General features: G+C 59.4%; 2 protein-coding genes across 2 annotated transcripts; one reads left to right on the top strand and one right to left on the bottom strand.

Annotated features, from left to right (window-relative positions):
- Positions 1-55: 55 nt before the first annotated feature.
- LOC136367982 (testis-expressed protein 2-like) lies at positions 56-5,456 on the bottom strand. Its single transcript, XM_066329877.1, has 11 exons — positions 4,569-5,456; positions 4,261-4,461; positions 3,878-4,178; positions 3,233-3,447; positions 2,919-3,077; positions 2,723-2,822; positions 2,430-2,562; positions 2,192-2,329; positions 1,776-1,988; positions 1,365-1,485; positions 56-688 (listed from the first exon to the last, which is right to left on the bottom strand). Exons 1-11 carry the CDS (start codon positions 5,448-5,450, stop codon positions 563-565), a joined length of 2,589 nt encoding a protein of 862 aa, XP_066185974.1. The 5' UTR covers positions 5,451-5,456; the 3' UTR covers positions 56-562.
- Positions 5,457-10,278: 4,822 nt separating this feature from the next.
- Positions 10,279-12,742, top strand: MSRB1 (methionine sulfoxide reductase B1). The gene is made up of 4 exons (XM_066329876.1): positions 10,279-10,377; positions 10,868-11,010; positions 11,130-11,244; positions 11,738-12,742. Exons 1-4 carry the CDS (start codon positions 10,323-10,325, stop codon positions 11,767-11,769), a joined length of 345 nt encoding a protein of 114 aa, XP_066185973.1. The 5' UTR covers positions 10,279-10,322; the 3' UTR covers positions 11,770-12,742.
- The last annotated feature ends 8,942 nt before the right edge of the window (positions 12,743-21,684 follow it).

The raw sequence follows: 21,684 nt of genomic DNA, 5'->3' as shown, positions 1-21,684 counted from the left end.
AGCAGTGCTTTTGCCAAGCTGAAGGTGCAGCCTGAGGGGCTTCTCCCTGCTCAAAGCCCCCTGATGCTGGCTGGAATCCTTGGGGATTTGTGTACAACAAGAGGGCTGCTAGGCAGGGCTGGGCAGCGATGGATTTATTCACTTGGGATCCTTTCCCAGCCGTGCTTTCCTTGCAGCCCAGCTGCCTGCAGAGATGGAGGGGATGTCCTAGAGCTGGGAATTTTGGGTCAGCAATGATCCCAACTCCTTCAGTGCCATGATCCAGGTGTCCTGCACCCTCTTTGGGAACCAGCCAGTGGGAAGCCCAGCCCTCCACTGTCCAGAGCTGCCTACTTGACCAGGAGTCCTGGCAACATGGCCGTGGAATTCCTGCATCTCCAGCAGCCTGGTTATGCCCTGAACGTGTGCTTGCAGGATTTGAGGAGGCTCATCTGCAAAAGCAGAGGATGAGGATGAATCCAGGCACAGCCCTGGGTGCAGTCAGTGGCCAGGCCTTGGCTGTCCGTGTGTCCCAGCCAGGTCCCTGAGCTCTGGGCAGTGTCCCTGCCCCTGGGGTTGTGCTTCAGAGCCTCCTGTCCCCCTTGGCTGGTGGGTCCCGGGGCAGTCCTGTGCTGGGTGGCCAAGGATCCATGCCAGAGCTCATGATGGGAATGATGAGATCGTCCATGTTCGGCATCACCAAAATTTTCTGCAAAGAGGAATCCATAATGACAAATCAGTGGGTTTGAACACCACGGGGACACTGCCTGCAGGTGGCTCAGCAGGAGCCAGGTCAGAGACCAGGGCTATGAACTGCAGGTCCTGGGCTCCCATCCCCACAGCAGCAGCCCCAGGAGGGTCCCAGCTCTGGATATCAGGGTGGGGACAAGCAGGAACAGTTTTTCTTTGCTCTGCCCACCTCCGTGGCTGCAGGGGTGGTCACAGCAAAGGGTAAGGACCAGCATTTTGAAGCCATCCAAATGGGTGGCTTTTGAGGGGCTCTAAATATCTGTGGGGACATTTTGGCCCATTGAGCAGAGGTAAGAGGCTGAACACAAACCCTTGGGAAGGCAAATCTCCCAAACATCTCAGACCAGAATGGACAGGTGGATTCTGCCCTTCTGGACGGTGTTTGCCTGGGACTGCCTGACACCCCAAACCCTCTCTGCTTGGGGCAGGGCTGCAGATAATGGGAAGAAAACACTTTTCCTCAGCACTTGAGCTCATTATTTGGGTTCTGTGTCTTTACTGTTCCAAGCTGGCCAGACCAGATCAGATGCTGGCTTTCTGCACAAACAACTGGCCTGAACTAAAACTCTCCCCGATGGCAGCAACACCCAAGGCTCAGCAGGGTTTCTGAGCCCCTGAACAAACAGCCCAGGCACCTGAAATTCGTGCTTCAGCTTCTTCTCGATCCACTCAGTGACATGCAGGAATGTCACCTCCCGCTCACCCAGCTTGGGGCGCACCTTCAGCTCCAGCTGCGGGGGCACTCGGAAGCTGTACCTGTGAGGGGAAGGGAAAGAGGCAGAAAGCATCACCTGCCGAAGATGTGGCACAGCCCAGGCGACCCCACTGATGAGTTTGAGGAAGGAGGTTTCTTCTGAGGCTCCCCAGATCTGTGTTGGCCTGGGTGCAGACTCAGAGAAATGAGCCTGAGGTCTGGGATCCCATTTGGGGAACAGCCTTGGCTTGCTGGTGCCCAAGATGAGCCCAAAGCCCTGGAGCTGGCTCCTTGCAGGGAGCAAGGGGAGCTGGGAGCAGGATGTGCCTGCAGGGGGAAGGAGAGCTGGTACCAGACACGGTCGGTGGGTGGTGGGGGGATGTTCACGGCCAGGGTTCCTGCCAGCTCCTGCACCTCCACCGTCAGCAGCAGCGGCGTGTTGGAAACCTCCTCCATCTTCTTCTTGATGAACTCGTTCTCTGTGGCCTTCTGGAAGTACTTGGACTTGGCGATCTTATCCACGAAGCGCAGGATCTTCCGGCTCGTGCTGTTGCCACTGACGTGGCTAAAGCAAGAAGGGCCCCAGCTCAGCCCTGCTGGGTTTTGGGGTCCCCCCAGCCCTCTGCCACAGCACTCTATAGGGACAGAGTCCCTCCTGAAAGCTGCCATGATGTGCTGTGTGTGTCCCGTCCCCATGCCCCTGTCCTGACGTGCATCCCCAGCCCCTCCCTGTGCCTCCCATGGCACAGACCCCCAGCACCCCCTTACCCCTCGGTGCCAGGCGGGGGGAGCCGCTCCCCCGGGGCTCCCAGGGGCTCTGCAGTGGTGACATCTTCCTCATCAGAGGAGCCGGCGCTGGACGACTCCGCGTCGCTGTCTGCCAGCAGGATCAGCCGTGGCCTGGCCCTGTGAGCCCCAGCAGATCACGGGGTGCTCTGGGGACAGCGGCCTCACCTCACTGGGGCAGGAGGAGCAGGATGAGCCCATCCATGCACAGATTCCTTACCCCTCTCTGCCCGCCTCTGCAGGGCCGCTCTCCTCTGCAGAGCTCTCCTTCCCCAGCTTGCTGAGGTTCATCTTTGTCTCCAGCGTCATCTGCAAGGAGCCGCTGTAGGTGACCTCCATGTCCACCCAGAGCCCTGCCAGGGAGAGGGACAGGGTGAGATCGGGTCAGCACCACAGAGATCAGAGCTGCTTGTGCACTGCCAAGCCCTCCCAGCTTTGGGGACAGGGCTGGCAGCTCGGTGAGGCCATCCTGGAGCCAGCATGGAGGTCCCTGTCCCTCTATGGGGCTCTTACCTCGCTCATTAATGGTGGGGTTGGAGGCACTGAGCACAGAGGGGATGGATGTGCCCATGTCCAGCTCCGTCAGCGTCAGCTCATTCATGAAATAGGGGAGCTGATGGAGGGAAACCCCCACGGGGGACAGTCACCACTCACCATGGGACCTTGGGAACAAGGCTCCCTCGAGCAATCTGATGCTCCTGCCTCTCACCTTGATCTTGCTCAGCTTCTTCTGGATCTTGTTGGACACCTGCTCTGCCCAGTACTGCTCCCGGAGGAAGTCCCAGAAGATGCGCCCCACCAGCGCGTTCATCCAGGCCATGCTGGCCGTGTCCTCACCCAGCTGTGGGGGGACAGCAGCTCCCGGCCCCTGCATTGAGGTGGCCCCGTGAGCAGTGGGACCTGCTGTCCTGTGCCCCCTGCCCCAGTGCTTGGCTGCTCACACTAACCACAGACTGGAAGTGGCTCCGTGCAGGGTCCATCAGCCTCGAGTCCCGCTCCCAGCGCTGGGTTTGCCCCACTCACCTTTGTGGGTGTGGGGCTGCCCAGAGCTCCATGAGAGGGGCTCTGCTCCGGGCTGGGTGCCCCCTGTGCTGGCACGAATCGGGCCATGTAGGTGCTGTAATCCAGGTAAATCTCCTCAGTGCTTCCCGACACATCCCTGTCTGGGTCTGTGGATGGGCTGTCCTCGGCACTGCCCCCGCTGCTGCTGCCACTGCTCTGCAGAGTGGATCCTGTGCCTGGGGATGTGGAATCACAGAGTCATTTAAGTGGGAAAACCCCTCTGACGTCATCCATCCAACCATTCCCCAACCATGCCCAGGCCAGCACTAACCCGTGTCCCCAAGTGCCACATCCACGTGGCTTTAACTCCCTCCAGGGATGGGCACTCCACCCCTGCCCTGGGCAGCTGTGCCAGGCCTGGACTGCCCTTTCTGTGAAAGAATTGTTCCTAATATCCAACCTGTTCAATCAGGGTGGCATCAGGGGTGACATGATGCCTGTCCATGATGCCAGTGACATGTCACCCACCCTGTGCTGACAAGGTGACCCCTCTTGGCTACACTTTGGGCTCCTGAATGTCCCCCCCTGCTCGTTGCTGCCCACCAAGGAATTACGTTCCTGGATCAGCCCTGGCTTAGAGCAGAGGCCGTGGTGGCTGCCCCTCACCTGCCCTGGTGTCACCGTGGCTGCTGGCTGTCCCACGGGAGGCTTGCACGAGGTGCTGGTACCACTCCTCCTTCTCCCGCCCCGTCCGCCCAAACAGGTACAGGCACCTGTCCCTGCAGTCCCCTGGGATGTCCTGCCCGGACACAGGCACCTTCCTGGTCCCCTCATCCCCCTGCAGCTCCGTGTCGTGCTCCTCCCTGCTCCTGCCCTCTCCCTCGGCCGGCTCGGGAAGGAGCACACAGATGGGATATTTCTTGTTCCACGTCCGCTTTCGGGCCAGGCTGGGAGGGCACAGGAAAACCTGCAGCACCGAGAGCGGGGTGAGGCCGGGCCAGGCGTGGGGGGCTCCCCGTGGGAGGGTCCTGGGCACCTCCCAGGCTCACCTTGGCGTCGGTCAGATCGTAGCAGCGGTGACTGACGAAGACGGCGTCCAGGATCTCCTCCTCGAAGGTGGCTCGCCGCGGGATGTTGCTCTTGGGATAGGACAGCTTGAGGGTGGTCCCGTCCAGCATGGCGAGCACGGAGTGCGTGAGCGACGGGTGGAAAAGCTCGGGGTCGTACACGTGAAGCTGGTTCATCCAGCCCTGGAAAAAAAGGGGGAAGAGGGAGCCGGCTGCTTCCCGCTCACCACGAGCACCTCCGACCCTGGCATCCCCTCCAGCGCCTCATCCCGCACCGCCCCTCTCCTTACCTGGAGATGGGGGGCTTCCCGCGGCTCTCCCGGGAGCAGCTTGGGGCGCAGGCGGCCCCACGGTCCCCGAGCGGCCGGCGGAGCCCTGGGCACGAGGAGGAGGACGGCGAGGAAGCCCAGCAGCAGCCCGCAGAGCAGCCCCACGCAGAGCCCGGCGGCGTAGGGCGGCAGCGGCAGCACCAGGTACCCGTAGGCGAGGAGGGCGATGGAGGCCAGCGCTCTGCCCGGCACGGAGCCCCCGGACCGCGGCGGGGCCGGCGGCTCCTCGGGCGGTGGCAGCGGAGCTTCTGTGTCTCTCTGTGCCACCTCCACCACCTGGATCACGTCCCCGTAGGAGCAGATCTCGTAGCGGCAGTTCAGCGTGGGCTCCCAGGGAGTCCAGTCCCGCACCCGGCGGCTCCCGACCCCCCGGCTGCCCCCGGGGCTGCCCCCCGGCTCCTTGGCCCGGCCCGTGGGGCTGCTCTCCTCGGCCATGAGGCGGCTGAGGCGGCTCAGGGGCTCCTGCACGGCCTCCGACAGCCGCCTCCTGGTGTCCTCCAGCCTGGCGTCGCGCAGCCGGAGCAGCGCGGCTCGGCTCTCCGACGGGGACACGCTGGGCGACGACGGAGCCGTGCGAGACTTGGCCGGGCTCAGCCGGGGCTGGGGAACCCGCGGGAGGTCGGCCAGGAGCATGCCCCCGGTTTGGGGCGAGGGGGGACGCTTCGTGTCCCCTTCGGCCGTGGGAAGGAGCCCGCAGCCGTCCCGGCCGCCGCCGTCCTCCCTGGTGCCGCCGGCGTGCGGCGTCGGTCCCTCGATGTCCCCACGCCGAGGCGAGCCCGGGGATGGTGCCAGGGCTGGAGAGGCGTCTGCTGCCACCGCAGCCTGGTCTGCCATCGCTCGCATCGCCGACGGCACTGCCGAGGGTCAGGGGAGCAGCTGTCAGAGCTGGGAGAGCTCCGTGTCACCTCAGGGCACAGAACATCCCTGCTCCGCTCCGGCATCGCCCGGGGACATCTCCCGGGACCCTCACTCGGGGCTGGGCGCCCTCCAGCCGGTGAGCTCAGAGGCTGCGTGTGGGAAACCGCTCGTCAGACGAGGATAACCATCAGCCCGGCAATTAGCGCCGGGGCTGCAGCCAAACCAGGGGGATTTTCCACACCAGCACATTCCGCTGGTCCCAGTGCGAGCGCAGGGGCTGCGAGCAGGGATGGCAGGCCAGCGGGCAGGACTCTCTGACTCCTCTCAAAGTTCGTGGTTTGGCCTCTGTTTCAAGAACTGCATGAATCCAAAATGGAGCCAGCCCGAGCTGCAGCCCCAGTGCAGCGTGGGGATGCTCCCTAAGCACAGTCGGCAATCTCTGGCTTTACTGGGGGCAGGAGGGACAAAAGTTTTTCTAACACAAAGTTTCCGCTGTCCTGAGGGGATCCCTGGGGTTGAAGTGCTGTCCTGTCCCCAGCAGCCACCACCATCCCTCATTGCTGCACTCGTGCCAAAGCCATGAGCTGCCCCGCTCTGACCCGTGCCCTCTTTGTGATTTTGGGGAGAGAAGGGACCTGCAGGACGGGCTCTGCAGGGCCACCGCGGTGCTGAGTCAGCTCCCAGCGGGTCCATGCCGTGCTCAGCCCCTCCCTGCCCTCTTCCCCTCTCAGCAGCCCTGCAGCAGCAGCAGGAATGCATCCCGGGGACCCTGGGGCTGCCTCAAGCTCGCACCGCGCCGTCCTGGATCTTCAAAGCTCCTCAGTGCCAGGAATTAATTACAGCCTGTGCCGCAGCTGCCTCCAGCCCCCTTTATATAATCTCAGCTCTTGCTTTGCTTCTCCTTTACAGGAGCCACTTGTTAACCCCAAATCATCCACGGGTGACTGTCCCCGTGGTCCCAGCTCCCTGCAGAGAGCCTGGCTGGTGCTGTCCAGCCCGTGGGCAGGGCTGTGGCACTGCTGGCACCACCAACACCTGGCAAGGCACCAAAACAGCCAAACGAGGAGTGAGCAGAGGGAAATGAGCAGTGGAGCCAGGCCTGAGAGGGGACCTGCTCTGGGGGAAGGTGTCCCTGTCCACCTACGACAGGGTGGTCTTTAAGAGGCGGTCTTGAAGGTCCCAAAGCATTCCATGATCCCATGATTCTGTGATTCCAAGGTGATTCTGTGATTCCATGATTCCATAATTCTAATTCCTCCCCTGATGCTGCAGGGCCCTGTCCCCCTCCCAGCCCAGCACTGCAGCCCTGCCACCCCCTGCCCCTCACAATGCAGGGTTCTCAGTGCCCCCAAATCACAGCCACTCCCAGTATCCCCAGTACTGCCCCATCACCCCTGGTTCCTACCAGAACGCCCCTGGGCTGCTCCGTGGAGGGTCCTGCCCTCTCCTTGCTCCGTGTCCCTGCCAGGTCAAGGGGACAGTGTCTCCCCAGAGCTGGGCTCGGTGCTCCTTGTGCTCCACTCCACCGTGCCTAGCTCTCTGTTCCCGTACTCGTGGGCTTTAAAAGCTAAAAAAAAAAAAAAAAAAAAGAAGTCTGTTTCCTGAGAGACCATTAGCACGGTGGAAGACAGAGATAATAATAGCCTGGGTTTGTATGGGAGTTCTCCTCTGGAAGGGACGGTGAGTACAGCAGGGGCTACGCTGCTGCTGCAGCCACCTCTGGGGCAGCAGGACAGACCCCCTTGGGTGCCCTGGCTGGACCACCAGCACCCCAAAAGGGAGGTGCAGCCCAGGGGGAGGCTGTACTGCTGGCTCAGATGTCAGAGAGTCAACATGGAGTGTGGAGGTGCCCCAACACTGATCCCCCTCCCAGCCTGCAGCTCATCCCCAGCCTGTGGCCCTGCAGGATCAGGGAGGATCTTTTTGCTCTTGACAGGATAAATTGGACATGAAGGTCCTTACAAGTGTTTTCATGGGGGCAGCTGGGTGGGCTCGGTGATGGGGATGATGGTGGTACCAGCAAACAGCTCTCAGGGGCAATCCCACCTCTTCCAGGACATCCCTGAGAAGGACTGGGGCTGAGTGGGACATCTGCTGAGGAGCAGTGCTTGGGACACCCAGCCCAGGATGGCCACATCTCTGCAGGGCAGGGACACAAGGCCCCTAATGACAGTGTCCTCCCTTGCTGTGTGTGGACACACCAAAGCCATGACCATCAGTGAGCCTCTCCACTGGACTCCAGCTCCAAAATTCTGCTCCCAGCTTTGGTTCAAATTCAGGACTTGACATGACCTGACAGAGACAAGCTGTCACCCAACTTGGGCTGGTGCCCTGGAGTGTCTCCCCCTAAAGCATTCCCTTCACATGGCCAAGGCAGCAGGAGGTGGCCTGGCACAGCCTGGCACCTCCCGGGTGGGCACTGCCCGCCTGGTGTTTGCTTTGCCTATGTAGAATCAGGGAGTTAATTGAAATATCAACTTCATTAACTTCCCTCAGTCCTCTGTGGTTAATTAGGGTGGCAGTGGCGCTGCTGGCGGGGACGTGGCACCAACAGCAGCGCTTTCCTCACCCAGCCAAGGGAGCTGGAAATGCCTCTCTAATTATCTGCACAAAACACCGTGACAGAACCCGGCTGTGACGCTGTCCCTGGAGCTCTCCGCATTATCCCGAGATCAGAGAGCACCGGGCTGCCTTTGAGGGAATTCTGCAAGCTCAGGAGGTAACTTTGGCCAGCGGGCTGGGCACTGTGGGATCCCTGCCCCATCCTCTGCCTCAGCTCCACATCACATCGCTGCTTCTCAGGGGGTTTGCTGGCGCTTACTGGACTGGGTTTCCTGCTGCTGGGGGAGCAAGGAGCCAGGTGGGCTTTGGAATGCCTCCAGCAGGGTGCTGAGAGCCAGTGAGCCCCAGGACCAGCTCCCAAAGCCTCTACAGCATCCCAGGGCTGGAGCCTAGCGCTGCCTCTCTATGGACTCTGCTTCACTCCCGTGTCTCAGCCATTCCCAATCTCTGCTCATCTTCCTGAGCTGCACGGCCCCTGCTCAGCCGTGGGGAAGGACCCGGCCACTTCCAACATCCATCCCGGCACAGCCTCGCTCTAGGAATTGCAGGGAGCAGCAGTTTTATCCACTGGATGATGCTGCTGAGATCTTCTGGCTGCTGCAGCTCCTTCCACCGCCTGGAAATCCACACCCCTAAGGTGTGCGGGGCCCAGGAGTCTATTTGGAGCTTTCCCTGACATCCCGCTCCTCTGATCTCGGTGGATCTTGCGGGAGGCGCTTTCCAAGCAGCTCATCCCCCTACCTCCCGTGCGGTGACGCGCGGCGCGTCCCCGGCTCCCCGCGGTGCGGAGCCCCTTCCTCCCCCTGCCCGGGCTCCTGCCACGAGCCATCAATCCCCGGGGCTGCAGCGGGAGCTCAGCCCGCCCGGGATGAAGCCTGACCTAATTCAAAGCGGCAGCATCCAGAGGGCAGCGGCGCCGCCGGCCCCACGCCAGGATCCCGCAGCCCCGGGGAGCTCCGGACAGCCGGACACGTCCCTTGGCATTTGGGAGACGGATCCATCCTGCTGCGGCCGCAGGGCCAGGGCAGCAGAGCCAGACCCCGGCTTGTGTCCAAACGGCATCAAATTTTTTCCCTCTTGCACCATTTCCACCAGAGCCTAAGCCCGGGGACTCATCCGAGAGGTTTTGGATAAACTACCCAAGAAGGGATTTGTGGCGCTGAATTTTGGGAGGAGAAGGAAGCTGCGGCAGCTCAGCCCCTTTGGAACCTGGCCAGGTTCACCTTCAGAGCCCTCACCTTGCCACATGCCGGGCTGTCACCTCCTCCTCTCCGGGACCCCCAGCGCCCACCACGGCCCGGTCAGACCCCGCATCCTCCGTGGGAGGGTCCCCACGGGTGACCCCGGCTCTGCGCTGCCGGCGCGGGCTGGTCCCCGCTGTGCCTGCGCCCGCACCCATCCTCTGGGCCCTGGGAGTGCCCGAGGGACCGCCGGTCCCCCAACCCTGCCCGGGAACCCGGGGCTGCCCGGGCCCTCCGCCCGCCCCGGGGCCCCAGCGCCGGTACCTGCGGCAGGCGGGGGGCCCGGGGAGCCGGGAAGGGTCGTTCGGTGCCGGTGATGGAGAAGGACGAGCAGTGCCGGGGAATCGGAGTGGTCCCGGTGCCGGGGGAGGGTAACGGGGGGGTCAGTCCCGGTGCCGGAGGGACCCGGACCTTGTGCCGGGGGAGAAGAGCCGGTGTCAGTGCCGGTACCGGTGCCGGTGTCAGTGAAGGTGCCGGCGCTGGTGGAGGCCGGTGGCTCCTGCTGCCGGGATCCAAGGACTGATGCCGGTGCCGGGATAAGAAGGCCGGAGCCGTGCCGGTTCCTGTGGCGGTACCGACGATGAAGAGCCAGTACCGGAGGCTCCGTGTCGATCCCGCTGCCGGTTGCAGACCCCCAGAGCCGGGCTGGCTCCCGCCCCGCTGCCACCGGCGGTGCCGGAGCATCCGCAGCCCCGAGCCGGCTCCGCGCTCCGCCCCGCGCCCCCCCGCATCCCCCCGCCGGGGCTGCCCCTCGCTCCGCACCGCCCCGGGGAGGCCGCGCGGGGGCTGCGGGCCGGGCCGGGCCTTCCCGGGGGTCAGGGGGGGTTCGGAACGGGATCCCCCGGTACCGGGACACCCCCCGGTACCGCCGGGCCCGCAGCGCCCTCTGCGGGCGGCGGGGCGGGGCCGCGGGGGCGGGGCGGGGGAGTGACCGAGGGAGGGACACGGGGGTGGCTCGGCCGAGGGGAGGGGACACGGGGGTGGCCCCGGTGTCTGGGCGTGGCGGGGGGCGCGGCCGGACAAAGCGGAACGGGCCGGGGCGGCGGGCGCAGCCATGTCCTTCTGCTCCTTCTTTGGGGGAGAGGTGTTCAAGGACCACTTCCAGCCGGGTGAGGGGCTCCCCGCGGGCTCCGGGGGCGCGGCCGGGGGATCCCCAGCGGGGTGGGCGGGGGTGTCACCGGGCAAGGCGGAACCCCCCCGGTGAGCGGTTGAGGGGGGGTTGGGAGGGGTTGTCCTTTTGCGGAGCATCCTCCAGCCGTGGGGCCGGGTGGGGGTCCCCCCTCTGCGGCCCGTGTTGGGGTCCTCCCGACGGGGTGCGGGAATCCTCCCCGATGGGGAGGGGGGTCTCAATAGGGACCCGGGGTTTCGGTCCCTATAGGATCCCCCGGTGTGGGGCGGAAATCCTGCCCTGCGGGAACCCCTATGGGGAGCGGGGGTCCTGCCCCTCCACCCCCTGCCTGGCCCTGGCGGTGCCGTGGGCTCCGGCAGCCGCAGCTGGAGGCGACACACGTGGGCAAAGTCCCGTGCGGGTGTCGCGTGTCACCGCGCTGTCCCCTGCGCTGTCCCCTGCGCTGACCCCTCTGGTGCCGCCCTCCGCAGGTATTTACGTGTGTGCCAAGTGTGGCCATGAGCTGTTCTCCAGCCGGGCCAAGTACGAGCACTCGTCGCCGTGGCCAGCCTTCACCGAGACCCTGCATGGGGACAGCGTGGCCAAGCGGGAGGAGCGCCCGGGGGCTTTAAAGGTGCGCCGTAACATCCCCGAAACCTTTGGGATGCACCCAAAAAACCCACCCCCTGGGCTTGTTTTCCGCGAGCCCGTGAAAAGCCGGATCGCTGCCAACCCCTCCCCTTGCTCCTCCAGGTGACGTGTGGCAAGTGTGGCAACGGGCTGGGCCACGAGTTCCTCAACGACGGCCCCAAGAGGGGCCAGTCCCGCTTCTGAATATTCAGCAGCTCGCTGAAGTTCGTCCCGAAAGGTACCGGCTGTGCCTTGGCAGCAGTCCCAGCCCTGGAGGTGGTTTTGGGGCACGCTGTGTGCGCTGCACTGCTTTCAGCAGGGCGGCCCTGGCCGTGCTGATAAGGCCACGGAGCTGCTCAGGGAATAAATCAGGCTCAGGCTGCTCCAGGCTGCTGCTGGAGCTCCTGGGTGTGAACACGGCTCTCCGTGGCTCTGAGGGCTGGGCTGAGTTTTGGGGGGTTTCTCTGGGGGTGTGAAGAGAGGGCAGGGAGCCCCTGTGGTGGCACTGAGGGGTTTGGTGGTCACTCCCTGGGGGTGTTGCCAAAGAAAAGACTGTCGAGGAAAGGCCTCAGGAGGTCAAATTCCAAGCAGCACCATGGCCATGAGCTGCTGTCCTCCTTGTCAGGCTGTGCTCGTGGTGATGTTGTGTAGCAAAACTCCCAAATGAAAAGGGTTGGTGGTTCTGGAGGAAGAAACACGAGCCCTGATTGTGCCTCCCCCCCCGTTTTTAGGTAAAGCTGACAACGACCTGAAGGAGAAGTAAGCGAGCTGCTGCACCTGGCACTGCCCTGGGCTGATCCTGCCTTCACTCCTGGGCATGCACTGTCCTGCCAAGGGGCTCCACAGCAGGAGGAACCCTGGGGAAGCTCCTGGTTCGAGTTTTCCCCTGATTTCCTGGTCACGGTTTCCCCTTGATTTCCCTGACAAGGTTTTATTCCCTGATTTCTCTGTCACGGTTCTCCCCTGGTTTCCCTGGTCCAGTTCCTCCTTGGGGCTGTTCCAGCTCCATCCAAGGAGCTGCTGTGCCTGTGCAGAGCTCTGGGGAGCTCTGTGTTTGCTGCTGACAGTGTCCAGATCCCAGGCAGGCACTGATGCAATCCAGGGTGGCTGCGCTGGCATTTCCAGGGAGTAACTCGGGATTAGCTGGGCTCAGGGTCTGGGTTAATCCCTGGAGCTATTCTGGGCTGGGATCATGGTATGAACTGCCCTATATAAACCCTTCAGGGTGCTGGGGCAGTGATGTGTTTATGGTCCCACTGGGCAGCATCCAGGTGTTTTCCCCCTGTGCCCACCTTGCACACATCAGGGACGGCTCCACATCGGCGTCCTGGGCTCTGCCCTGGCCTTACACCCAACTCAGCACTGTGCAATAAACTCCAGGGACACTCTGAGCTGCCTCAGTGCTCCCAAGGGCTGCCGCAACTGATTCTCCTTAATTCAGCACCTGATTTGTGGCCTTCCCTCCCTGCCCCAGGAGGCAAATGCTCCCCTGGGATGGGTACACGAGGATCTTTAAAGGGGGGAAAGGCTGTTGCTGACCCCTGGGGTTCAGAGGGGCTGTGCTGCTGCTGCTGCTGCACTCGAGGATGTGTTAGGGGCTTTTCTTCCACGTGTTTTGCCTCAATCCCACAGATCCAAGGGTGCCAGGGGAGGTTTTGCCACACCAGCTCATTCCCTGGAGCTCACTGCTGGTCTTGTACCTCTCCATGCTGAAAATAAAGCACTGATTCACTGTGTTGGAGTGTTCAACACGCCAGGAATGGCATCCCAGCTCTGCTCCCTGGCTGCAGGGATGGGGAGGCTGGGGAGCTGGGAGGTGTGGGGTTTTACCTGGAATCTCTTCCCATTTCCTCAGGTTTTGCCATGGGAGAGGGGGTTGCTGATGTATTGGAGGCCTCTGGGCATTCCCAGAGCCAAAGCTCCATTGGGAAGGTTTCCTTTTCACTCCACTTAGCTCTTTTTCTAAAATGAAGCCAGGTTTAGCTTGTTCCAAGTGTGTTCCTGGGCTGTCAGGGTTTTCTGGGCACAGGCAGCTGAGTTTCTCAGCAGAACTTCCCCCCACAAAGCTGTCTGCAGGACTGGAAGCCACAAGCCTGAGCCTCACACGGGATCTTCACCCCTTTGGAGCTGGATCCCAGATCCCTGGAGCCCTGGAGGTTTGAGCTGGGCTTTTCCAGACTGCAGTTCCCTGCTCCAAGGGGGTGAAGTCCCCTCTGGAACTCAGGAGCCAGTGGCAGCTCTCCCCCCTTTGCCCTCACCTCGGGTCAACCTCCAACTCTTAATTATTCACCAGGTTCCAGACTGAAGGTCCAATCTACCTTTTGACTGGTTAATCCTTGGAATTTAGGATATTAAGGGGAAATTCCTCCCTGTGAGGGTGGGGAGGCCCTGGCACAGGGTGCCCAGAGCAGCTGTGGCTGCCCCTGGATCCCTGGAACTGTCCAAGGGCGAGTTGGACAGGGCTTGGAGCAGCCTGGGACAGTGGAAGGTCCCAGAGTGGCACTGGATGGGCTTTAAGGTCCCTGCCATCCCAAACCCTTCCAGGATTCTCCCAGGTCAGGTGACATGCACGGGAACCCTGGAAAGTGTGGAAGGAAGGGATTTTTGGAGTGGTTTCCCCTGAGATGCTGCCGTGGGAGGAAACCTTGGGAGTTCTAACAGCGAGGGAATGGTAGAGCTTCCTTCCTGTGGTGGGCAGTGTGTGCCAGGGGGATCCAGCCGGGATTCCTCCGTTCCAGCAGCCTGTGTCACAGCGGATCCAGCCGGGATTCCTCTGTTCCTGCAGCCTGTGTCACAGCGGATCCAGCCGGAATTCCTCGCTGCCTTGCAGTGTGTGGATGTGAGCACGGGAGGGTGCAAGTGCCTTTCCTAACCCTTCCAGGGAGGGAAGAGGATGCTCCTGTGGAATCCCACCGCTGCAGCAACAAGGAAATATCCCCGGAGCCAAACCCCCTGGGATGGATTAAATAGGGGTGAGACGTTTTCATGGAAATCTGGCTGGAGATGGGATTTTAGCAGGAAAATTAAAGATCTGGAAAGCTCCAGGCAGCGCCTGGTGCTGGGGATTCAGGATTCAATCCCGAAGGATGGATCCCATTCCATCAGCCCGTGGCACTTCACTGTCCTTCCCTGGAGCCCCGGGGCACTGGGAATTCTGCTTTCCCCTCCCTCACTCCATGGCCCGGGCATTCCAATCTGCCATTCCTCCTCATTTAATTATCCCACTAATGACAATTCGGCCTTAACGAGAAGATTTCGCTTAGTCGGGAGCAGCCGCCCCAGCCCGGCTTTGACGACACAAATTAAATTACGTTTCCAGGCTGACACGAACTTCCCTGATTGTTTAAGAAATCGTTCATTTCCTCCCCCGTAGCCTCCAGCTGACCTCCCTTTTGAGTTTTGTCATTTTTTTTTCCCCCACCCCCTGCATGCCACGCACGGGACCTGCCCCTGACCCTCCCCGGGATGGCTCCAGCCGCCGGCAAAGCATCCAGAGCTCAAGATTTAGATTAATTCTCTAATAAGACAACAAACCCTATAGAAATTATGTTAGCCAAGGAAAAGGAAAATGACCTGGAGGCACTCGGAAGCTCTAATTACCGCCCTTCTTGGAGCCGGTGCCTGGCTGCTCCTCCTGCAGCCCTGGAATTCTCACTCGTGTTTCCAGTGGCTGCCCAGCATCACAGGGATGGCTGCTTTGATTTTTGTGTGGTTTTATTCAATTTTATCCTTTGATCCACAGGGGTTTTTTTCCCCACTCCAAAAGCCCAAGACCCCAAAGCAGCCCTTTTGGGGGTTACACATCCCTTGGGACAGAGAGCACAGCCTGATTTGGGATGCTCTGGCACCATCATTCCCAAGCTGTGCCAGGCCCTATCGCTTTGGTGGCCTTTGGCATCAATTTGCTTCAAAGGGATTATTTGGATTCTTTTTTGGGGCCGTGAAAATGCAATTTTGCGTTAATTACAGGAAGTAAAGGGATGGAAATTAAAAAAAAAAAAAATCCAACCCTATCAAGATTTCCCAGTGACACAGGATTGGCAGGAGGAGAGGAGCCTCCCACCACCTCACCTGCTCCGTGCCAGACCTCACCTGTCCCCCAGCACCTGCAGCTGGAGAAAACCCGAGGCTTATTCCAGTTCATTCACCAATAATAGCACAGATTATTAGCGCTATTATCAATCAAATTTTATCGATCACGTTATCCCAAATCCCGCGTCTGGCTGCCACTGGCTGATCCCATTCCCCAAATTTGGTTAATCCGACTGAACCTCCCCGAGCCACAAGGTGGGGAGATTTGTTTTCAGGTTGTGGTGTGTGTTAATTCGGGAGATAATGACAGGAGACACCCAGAGCGAGTCTGAGCACGCCGGAAAAATGTTTAGCCCAAGGAAAATTTTAATCCCTTTTTTTTCCCCCCCTCCTCTCTCCTGGCTGTTGAGATCTGACTTTTTAAGGCAATTAGTGAGGGTTTAGTTGTTAATCAGTCATACTTAGACACTTGCTTTGGGGTTTTATCTCCTGCTCCCAAGTGAGCATCGTCTGTAATCACGAGCTTCCTTTTTGATGTGGGAAATACCTGTCCCAGGCGTGTCCCTGCACCAGGGCAGCACAGGGGAGGTTTGGATGGGTTTAGAGGGGATTGAATTTTTGTGGAAGAGGTTATAAAGCCCTGGAACTGGCTGGTGGAGTCACCAGGCCTGGAAGAGTTCGAGCACGTGTGGATGTGGCCTTTGAGGACGCGGCTTAGTGGTGACTGATGCTGGAACTTTGGTTACTGAGGATTTTAGAATTTCTGTGGTGACAGGTACTGATCTTTAAGAAAACAGTATTTGATATGAGGTTGTGGAGAAGGCATTTAAAATGGAATGATGGAACTGGGGGTGTAGAAAGAACAATGGGTGCATCGTTTGAATAGAAGTGTGTGATACCACAGAGTGCAAAACTTAGAGTTTAAGTGGTTTAGAATATAGTAATAGATTTAAAGCAAGATGGGTGATTTAGAGCAAAGGCTGAGTCCTTCTTCTTTCACCTTCTTCCTTATGAGTTTAGGTGGTGTTTTGTAACTGAGTAGAAAAATCCACATTGTGGACCACGAGTGGTTGGTTATTGGGTTAAAAGTAAAAATAATTTAGGTGTCATTTCATAATTGGACAGTTTATCCTTAAAAGGCCTTGCAGAGAGAGACAGGGCTCCATTTTTAGTTTGTTAGCTAGAACAGCTGTGTAGAACTCACAGTTTGTCAAACTGTAATATAAATAAGAATTAATAAACATCTAAATCCCAACAAAAAATGTCGTAAGGCACATTTAATCCCAACCCTAGCAAAAGAAACCCCCAACAACCACGATGGTGCTGCTGGTTGGACTTGATGAGCTTAAAGGTCTTTTCCAGCCTTAACAACTCCACGATTCCGTGCCTGGAGAACCATGTCCCTCCTCATCCTCACCCTCACTGAGGGTGCCTTTCTTGTGGGTGTCCCAGGATCTGGCTGGGGTGGGACTGATCCCCCACAGCCATGGGACAGAGCCAGCCTGGGAATGTCCCAGCTCTGCTGCCCTGCCCTGCTCCAGCGTGGGGCTGGGTCACCCCAAACCACATCACCAGGGGAGATGTTCCAGGCTCACTCCAGCCCCGTGCCAGCATCTGCCTAGCCTTGGGAGAACCAGGTCAGGCTTGTGCCAGCACCAATCCAGCCCTGCCAGCATCAATCCAGCCCTGGGAGCATCATTCCAGCCCTGCCAGCACCAATCCAGCCCTGCCAGCACCAGTTCAGCCTTCCCAGCGCTGGTCCAGCCCTGTGTCAGCACCATCCCAGCCTCACAAACATCTGTCCAGCCCTCCAGCAGCATCCCAGCCCTTCACCACCATCATCCCAGCCCTGTGAGCGTCCATCCAGCCCCGTGGCCACCCCAAAGTGCCAGCACTCCAAAACCCCCGCGGTGCAGGGCGAGGCTCTCTCTCCACGTGGCTGCTCTTTCAAACGATCCACTTGACTGTCTGCGGTAATGATTTGTTGCTTGTAAAGCCGCCGTGATTAACTACAGTTTAGCCTCCTGGTTTCATGTCTTATCATGTTTCATCTCACACAAAAGACATTTACAGTCTATTTTCAACTTCAAAGCGAATGCTTCTTGCGTGACCATTAGGGTAGGCAAATATTTAAGCAGAACCTGTATGGCATTAGTGTCTCTTGATGTTCCCTGCTGAGTGAGGATGGATGGCTGCCCCAAAAGGCAGCTTTTTCCTATTGTTTTATGCACCAGTGATTAATATTTCATGTTCCCACTGTTACAGATTTGCTGGCTGGCACTGGCCTGCCCTGACAGTGCTTTCTTCGTGTCTTACATGTCCAGCTTTTGTGCACTTGGATATGGGGAGTGTGACTCCTGGCAGGGTCCTCTGGGCTGATTGAGGCTTCCTGCCAGGATTTTTTTGAATTAAATTTGTCTTGATGACGTTGGGGGCTGTGGTGTGCTCTCCTTCCCCACCCACACGTCTGTCCTGACCCTTCACGGAGCCCTTGGGTGCCCCGAATTTTGGGGGGGTGCTGTACCCTCTGGGATGGGAACAGCACCAGGGGAAGGGATCCTGCAGCAGCCCCAGGGCGAGGCTGGTCCTGCCCTTCGGAGATGTGGGGTGTGGGCTGGGGGGAGAAGCTGCTCCCACCCCTCTGTGACATTTTGTGACCCTGGTGTCACCTCAGGCACTGCCACCAGAGCCTGGCATTGCCATGGGGCTCTGCACCTCAGCTCCAGAGGAGGAAACACAGCCTTCGCACTGGATCCACCACCCCTTCCACACCACAACCCCCAAATTCCCACCGAATCCCCACCCAGCCTCGTCAGGGCAGGGTGAAAACTGCCCAGGACCAAATTCCTCTGCTCCAAAGTCCCACTGGTGAGGGTTTGTAAAACAGTAAATGAGAGTAAACCCAGGAACCGTGAGGGCAGGCTCTGCTTATCCTCCAGCCTGGAGTTCATCTAATTCAATTAGCATGACCAGTAAATAGAGCTCGTTTTAATTCAGATGCAGGGGTTGTTGTGGCTCGATCCTTTAATTTCAGGAGCAGGGGAGCTGTGGGAACACTGCCAAGAATTCCTACATTTGCTCCAGCACCGCGGGCTCTGACTCTGGGTGCTCAGAGGTCACCTCCGAGTTATGTTTAGGATGAGGTGGGAGCTTCCAAGAGCACCTGGGAGGGTACAAGGGTTTTAAAGTGCGTCATTATTAGGTGGAAAATAAAGCCTTGAAAGCCCCCGGGAGGCAATGAGTGGTGGAGTTTATTTAAAGAGGAAAAGCTGCACTCGGGAGCGATGCTGAGGCCATGTGTGTCTGCAAGGCTGTGCTCATTCCTCCCAGATTATTTTAAATTTGAGCATCTTTTCTGCATCACAGTCTATCTTTGTTCCCCTCTGACGTCTTGGGATTTTATGGCCGGGGCTGTTGCTGCCAGCTCTGCTGGAAATCCACTTCCCTGCCTTAAACCCAATCTCGCAGGCATCCCGTTCAAAGCCAGGCTCCAAATTAGTTAATCTCGGATTAATTTGAGCTGCCGGCTCCGATGGGTGAAGCACTGAGGCTCTGGCAGGGATGTAATAACCCAGGCAGGAGATGTCTGTGTGTCCATCTGTCTGTCCAGGTGTGGGATGCTGACACACACAGCTCCTTGCTGTGTCCTGATGAGCTCATCCCGGCTGCTGGGACACAACTGCGGGGCCGTGCTCCTTTCCCGGGACTCGTGGATGGAAAGGGGCAGAGCTGTGGGTGCTGCTGAGGGCTCAGGGGCTGAGGAAACCTTTCCAAGCCCAGCCTGGGCGGTGCCAGGCGGGGATTAAACGGGAACAAGGAGAGGCTGGGATTTGCCAATACCCGCCGAGGGGAGAGAGGGATCAGGGCGAGACGGATCCTGTCTTCAATCGCAGCTGCTCACGTGTGTGAGTCGCCCAAATATGTGAGGTATTTGTTTAATTTCTCCGTTTGAGGCCAGCGCCCGCGTCCTGATGCTTATCAAACCCGGGGCTTGGACCAAAGCTCCGGGGAGGAATTGTGCTCTCGTGTTAACCTAAAGCACAATTTCAAATCCTCAAAATTTGGCTCAAAATGAACCTGTCTGTGGGTTTGTGTGGGTCACTGTTGGGGCAGGATTGTTTTCACCCAGGGTTGTGCAGGGGCTGAGTTTGTGCTTTTTGTGACAGCAGGATGGTGGGGTGGGATATTTTGCATCCCGGGGAAGTTTGGAGCATCCAAAACCAGCTGCGATCCCCTGAGCTGAGCCTGGGCCAGGCTCTGAGTCCCTCCCGATGCTTCCCAGGCTGTTCTCGGCATCCTGGGGAAATCACTCTGCTGGCGCCGGGGTCCTGCTCCACCCGCCCGGGAGAGCTCCAGCCCACGATGAAGCTTCAAGGCTTGCAAACCATAAAGCAGTGTGTAAAATTAGCGGCTAATTAGCAGCGACTGCAGGGCACGTCGCAGCGCGGGGCCGGCTGCGCTCCCCAAACCCACATATCTGCGTCTAGTCCAGAGCCACCGCCTCGTAATTTGCGAAATTAGGGCAAAACAAGGAATTTGTTGCTACAAATGATGAGAGGAAATGGAAACACCTCCCAGCAGGGCTCTGGCAAGGCGGCATCAGCCCCAGGAGGGAAGGGAGAGCCGTGCCTCCGGGCAGGATTCCACGCAGCAGTTGGCAAACGCGGGGCAGAGGATGCAGCCACGCAGGGCTGGAACAGGGTCTGGTGTCCCCTGTCACCAAATCTATCGTCCCCTGTTGCGGCACGGAGGGATGGGCTGGCACAGCCCCCGGAACAGCGAGGGGGACAGACCAGCAAACAACCAGCCAAGAAAAACCAACCAACCCACCAAAACAAAAATTCCCATGGATCAACAAATAATCCCTGGACACGGGTTATTGTTGGGAATGTGCAGGGTTGGGATTTTCCCTTCCCTCCGCTCTGGTTGGAGGCAGCCCCGAGCCGGGCAGGCACAGAGGGGCTGAGGACTGCAAAGCATTTGCTGCAGAATCTGAAGAATTTGGAGTGAAACCCCCAAAGAAATTAAGGACAGATGGGTTCGAGGGGGGAAAAAAGAAACCCAAATTCCTTCTGCTGCTCGGTGCCTGCCTCCAGGGCACTGCCTGTCCCTGCTGGGGCTGTGCTGAGGGGAGGGAGAGGGATGGATGGATGATGGATGGATGGATGGATGAATGGATGGGCATCTTTCCGGCCATGCAAACACCATGAAGATACCAGAACTGCCCAGGGGATGATGCTCCTGCAGCAGCCAGGGTCATCCCTGCTCTGCCCAAGGCTGACCCTGATGGCTCCGGGACGCCTCTGGGGATCCCTGCTTCCACCCTGCGGTGGAGCCGCTCCTCAAGCGGAGCAAAGGGAGGGACACTGAGGAAAATCCACCTCTCCTCCTCCAGCCAACAGCTCCTGGTGAGGCTCTGGGGCCGGGCCGACCCCGGGGGCTGCCCGGGCTGTGAGCCCCATTCCCAGCCCGTGTTTATGTGCCGTAATCACCGGGATTAGGAGCTTTCTGCTCGGGCTGGTGCTGGCAGAGTCACCCAACACCTGCGTGCTGACTTCAGCACCTCAAATATTTCTGATGCAATTCCTTTTATTCCCCTCCTAAAGCAAACGCGATGTGTTAATGGGTACAAACGAAGCATAATTGCTCCTTTGTGTGAAATCAGTCGGGGGAAAATCCGCAGCAGTTTGGTTGCAAAACTAGAGCTGCAAACAGGTTCGGGGTGGGACCCACCTGAGTTTGGGATGGCGAGGAGAGGAAACCTCCCGCGGAGCTGCTGGGGTGGGAAATGGGCATCTCCTCCTCGCTGTGGGTAGAGCTGAGGGCCGGGGCTCGTCCTCAGGGTGTGTTTGCTGCGTGCCCATGTGCCAGGCTGAGGGAAACCACATCCAGATGAAGCCACTGCGGCCGGGGAGGGGGCCGAGGCCGAGTGTCTGCGGGCGCAGCGCTCCAGATGTGAACAATGAGGCCGACGGCTCTTGATTTCATCTGTGGAGTAATTGGGCTGGAAGTCTGTGATGGTAATGACTCCACATCAAGGCTCAGATGTGACCCATCCCCGGCCGGGGGGGGCGGCGGCTGCAGCCCGTGGTGGCCGTGATGAATGTCCCCCAGATGTGCTGCCCCAGATGTTGTCCCCCGGGGGAGGCCAGAGCCACACGTGTGTTGTTAATAACGCCCAAGATCTGAGGTTCAGAATGACCACGGGCCGTTCACGTGGGGCCTGAGGGCTGGGGGGGCTGTCCCCGTGTCCTGGCTCTGTGCTGGCTGGGGTGGGGCACTCCCAGCAATGAAAAGCCCCCTGAGATCCCACCGGCAGCTCTGGATGCTCTGGGAATTCAGAGGATGCTCCAAGGAGCTCTGACAGCCATGAGAGTCGAAGGTGGGTGTGACACGAGAGACAGGGATGCTCTGAGAGGCACATCAGGGCAGATCCCAAAGGCTTGTCCTGATTCCAGGGATGATAGGCACTGGGCCTGGCATTGAAGCCCCTTACTGCCTCTGGGTTGTTGTCTCCAAAACTCTCCAGCACTGGGATGCAAATCCTGTCTGTGAGCACAGGGGATCCCGAGGAAGTGCCTGGAGAACATCCTGGTCCCCTGTGCCAGGCTGTCCCCGTCCCCTCAGCACTGCCACGGGGACTCTG

The sequence above is a fragment of the Sylvia atricapilla genome, chromosome 15, assembly GCF_009819655.1.
Source record: "Sylvia atricapilla isolate bSylAtr1 chromosome 15, bSylAtr1.pri, whole genome shotgun sequence".
In the NCBI taxonomy this organism is placed as follows: Eukaryota; Metazoa; Chordata; class Aves; order Passeriformes; family Sylviidae; genus Sylvia; species Sylvia atricapilla.
Note: the sequence above shows the minus strand (reverse complement) of the source record. Positions and strands in the feature narration are given on the sequence as shown.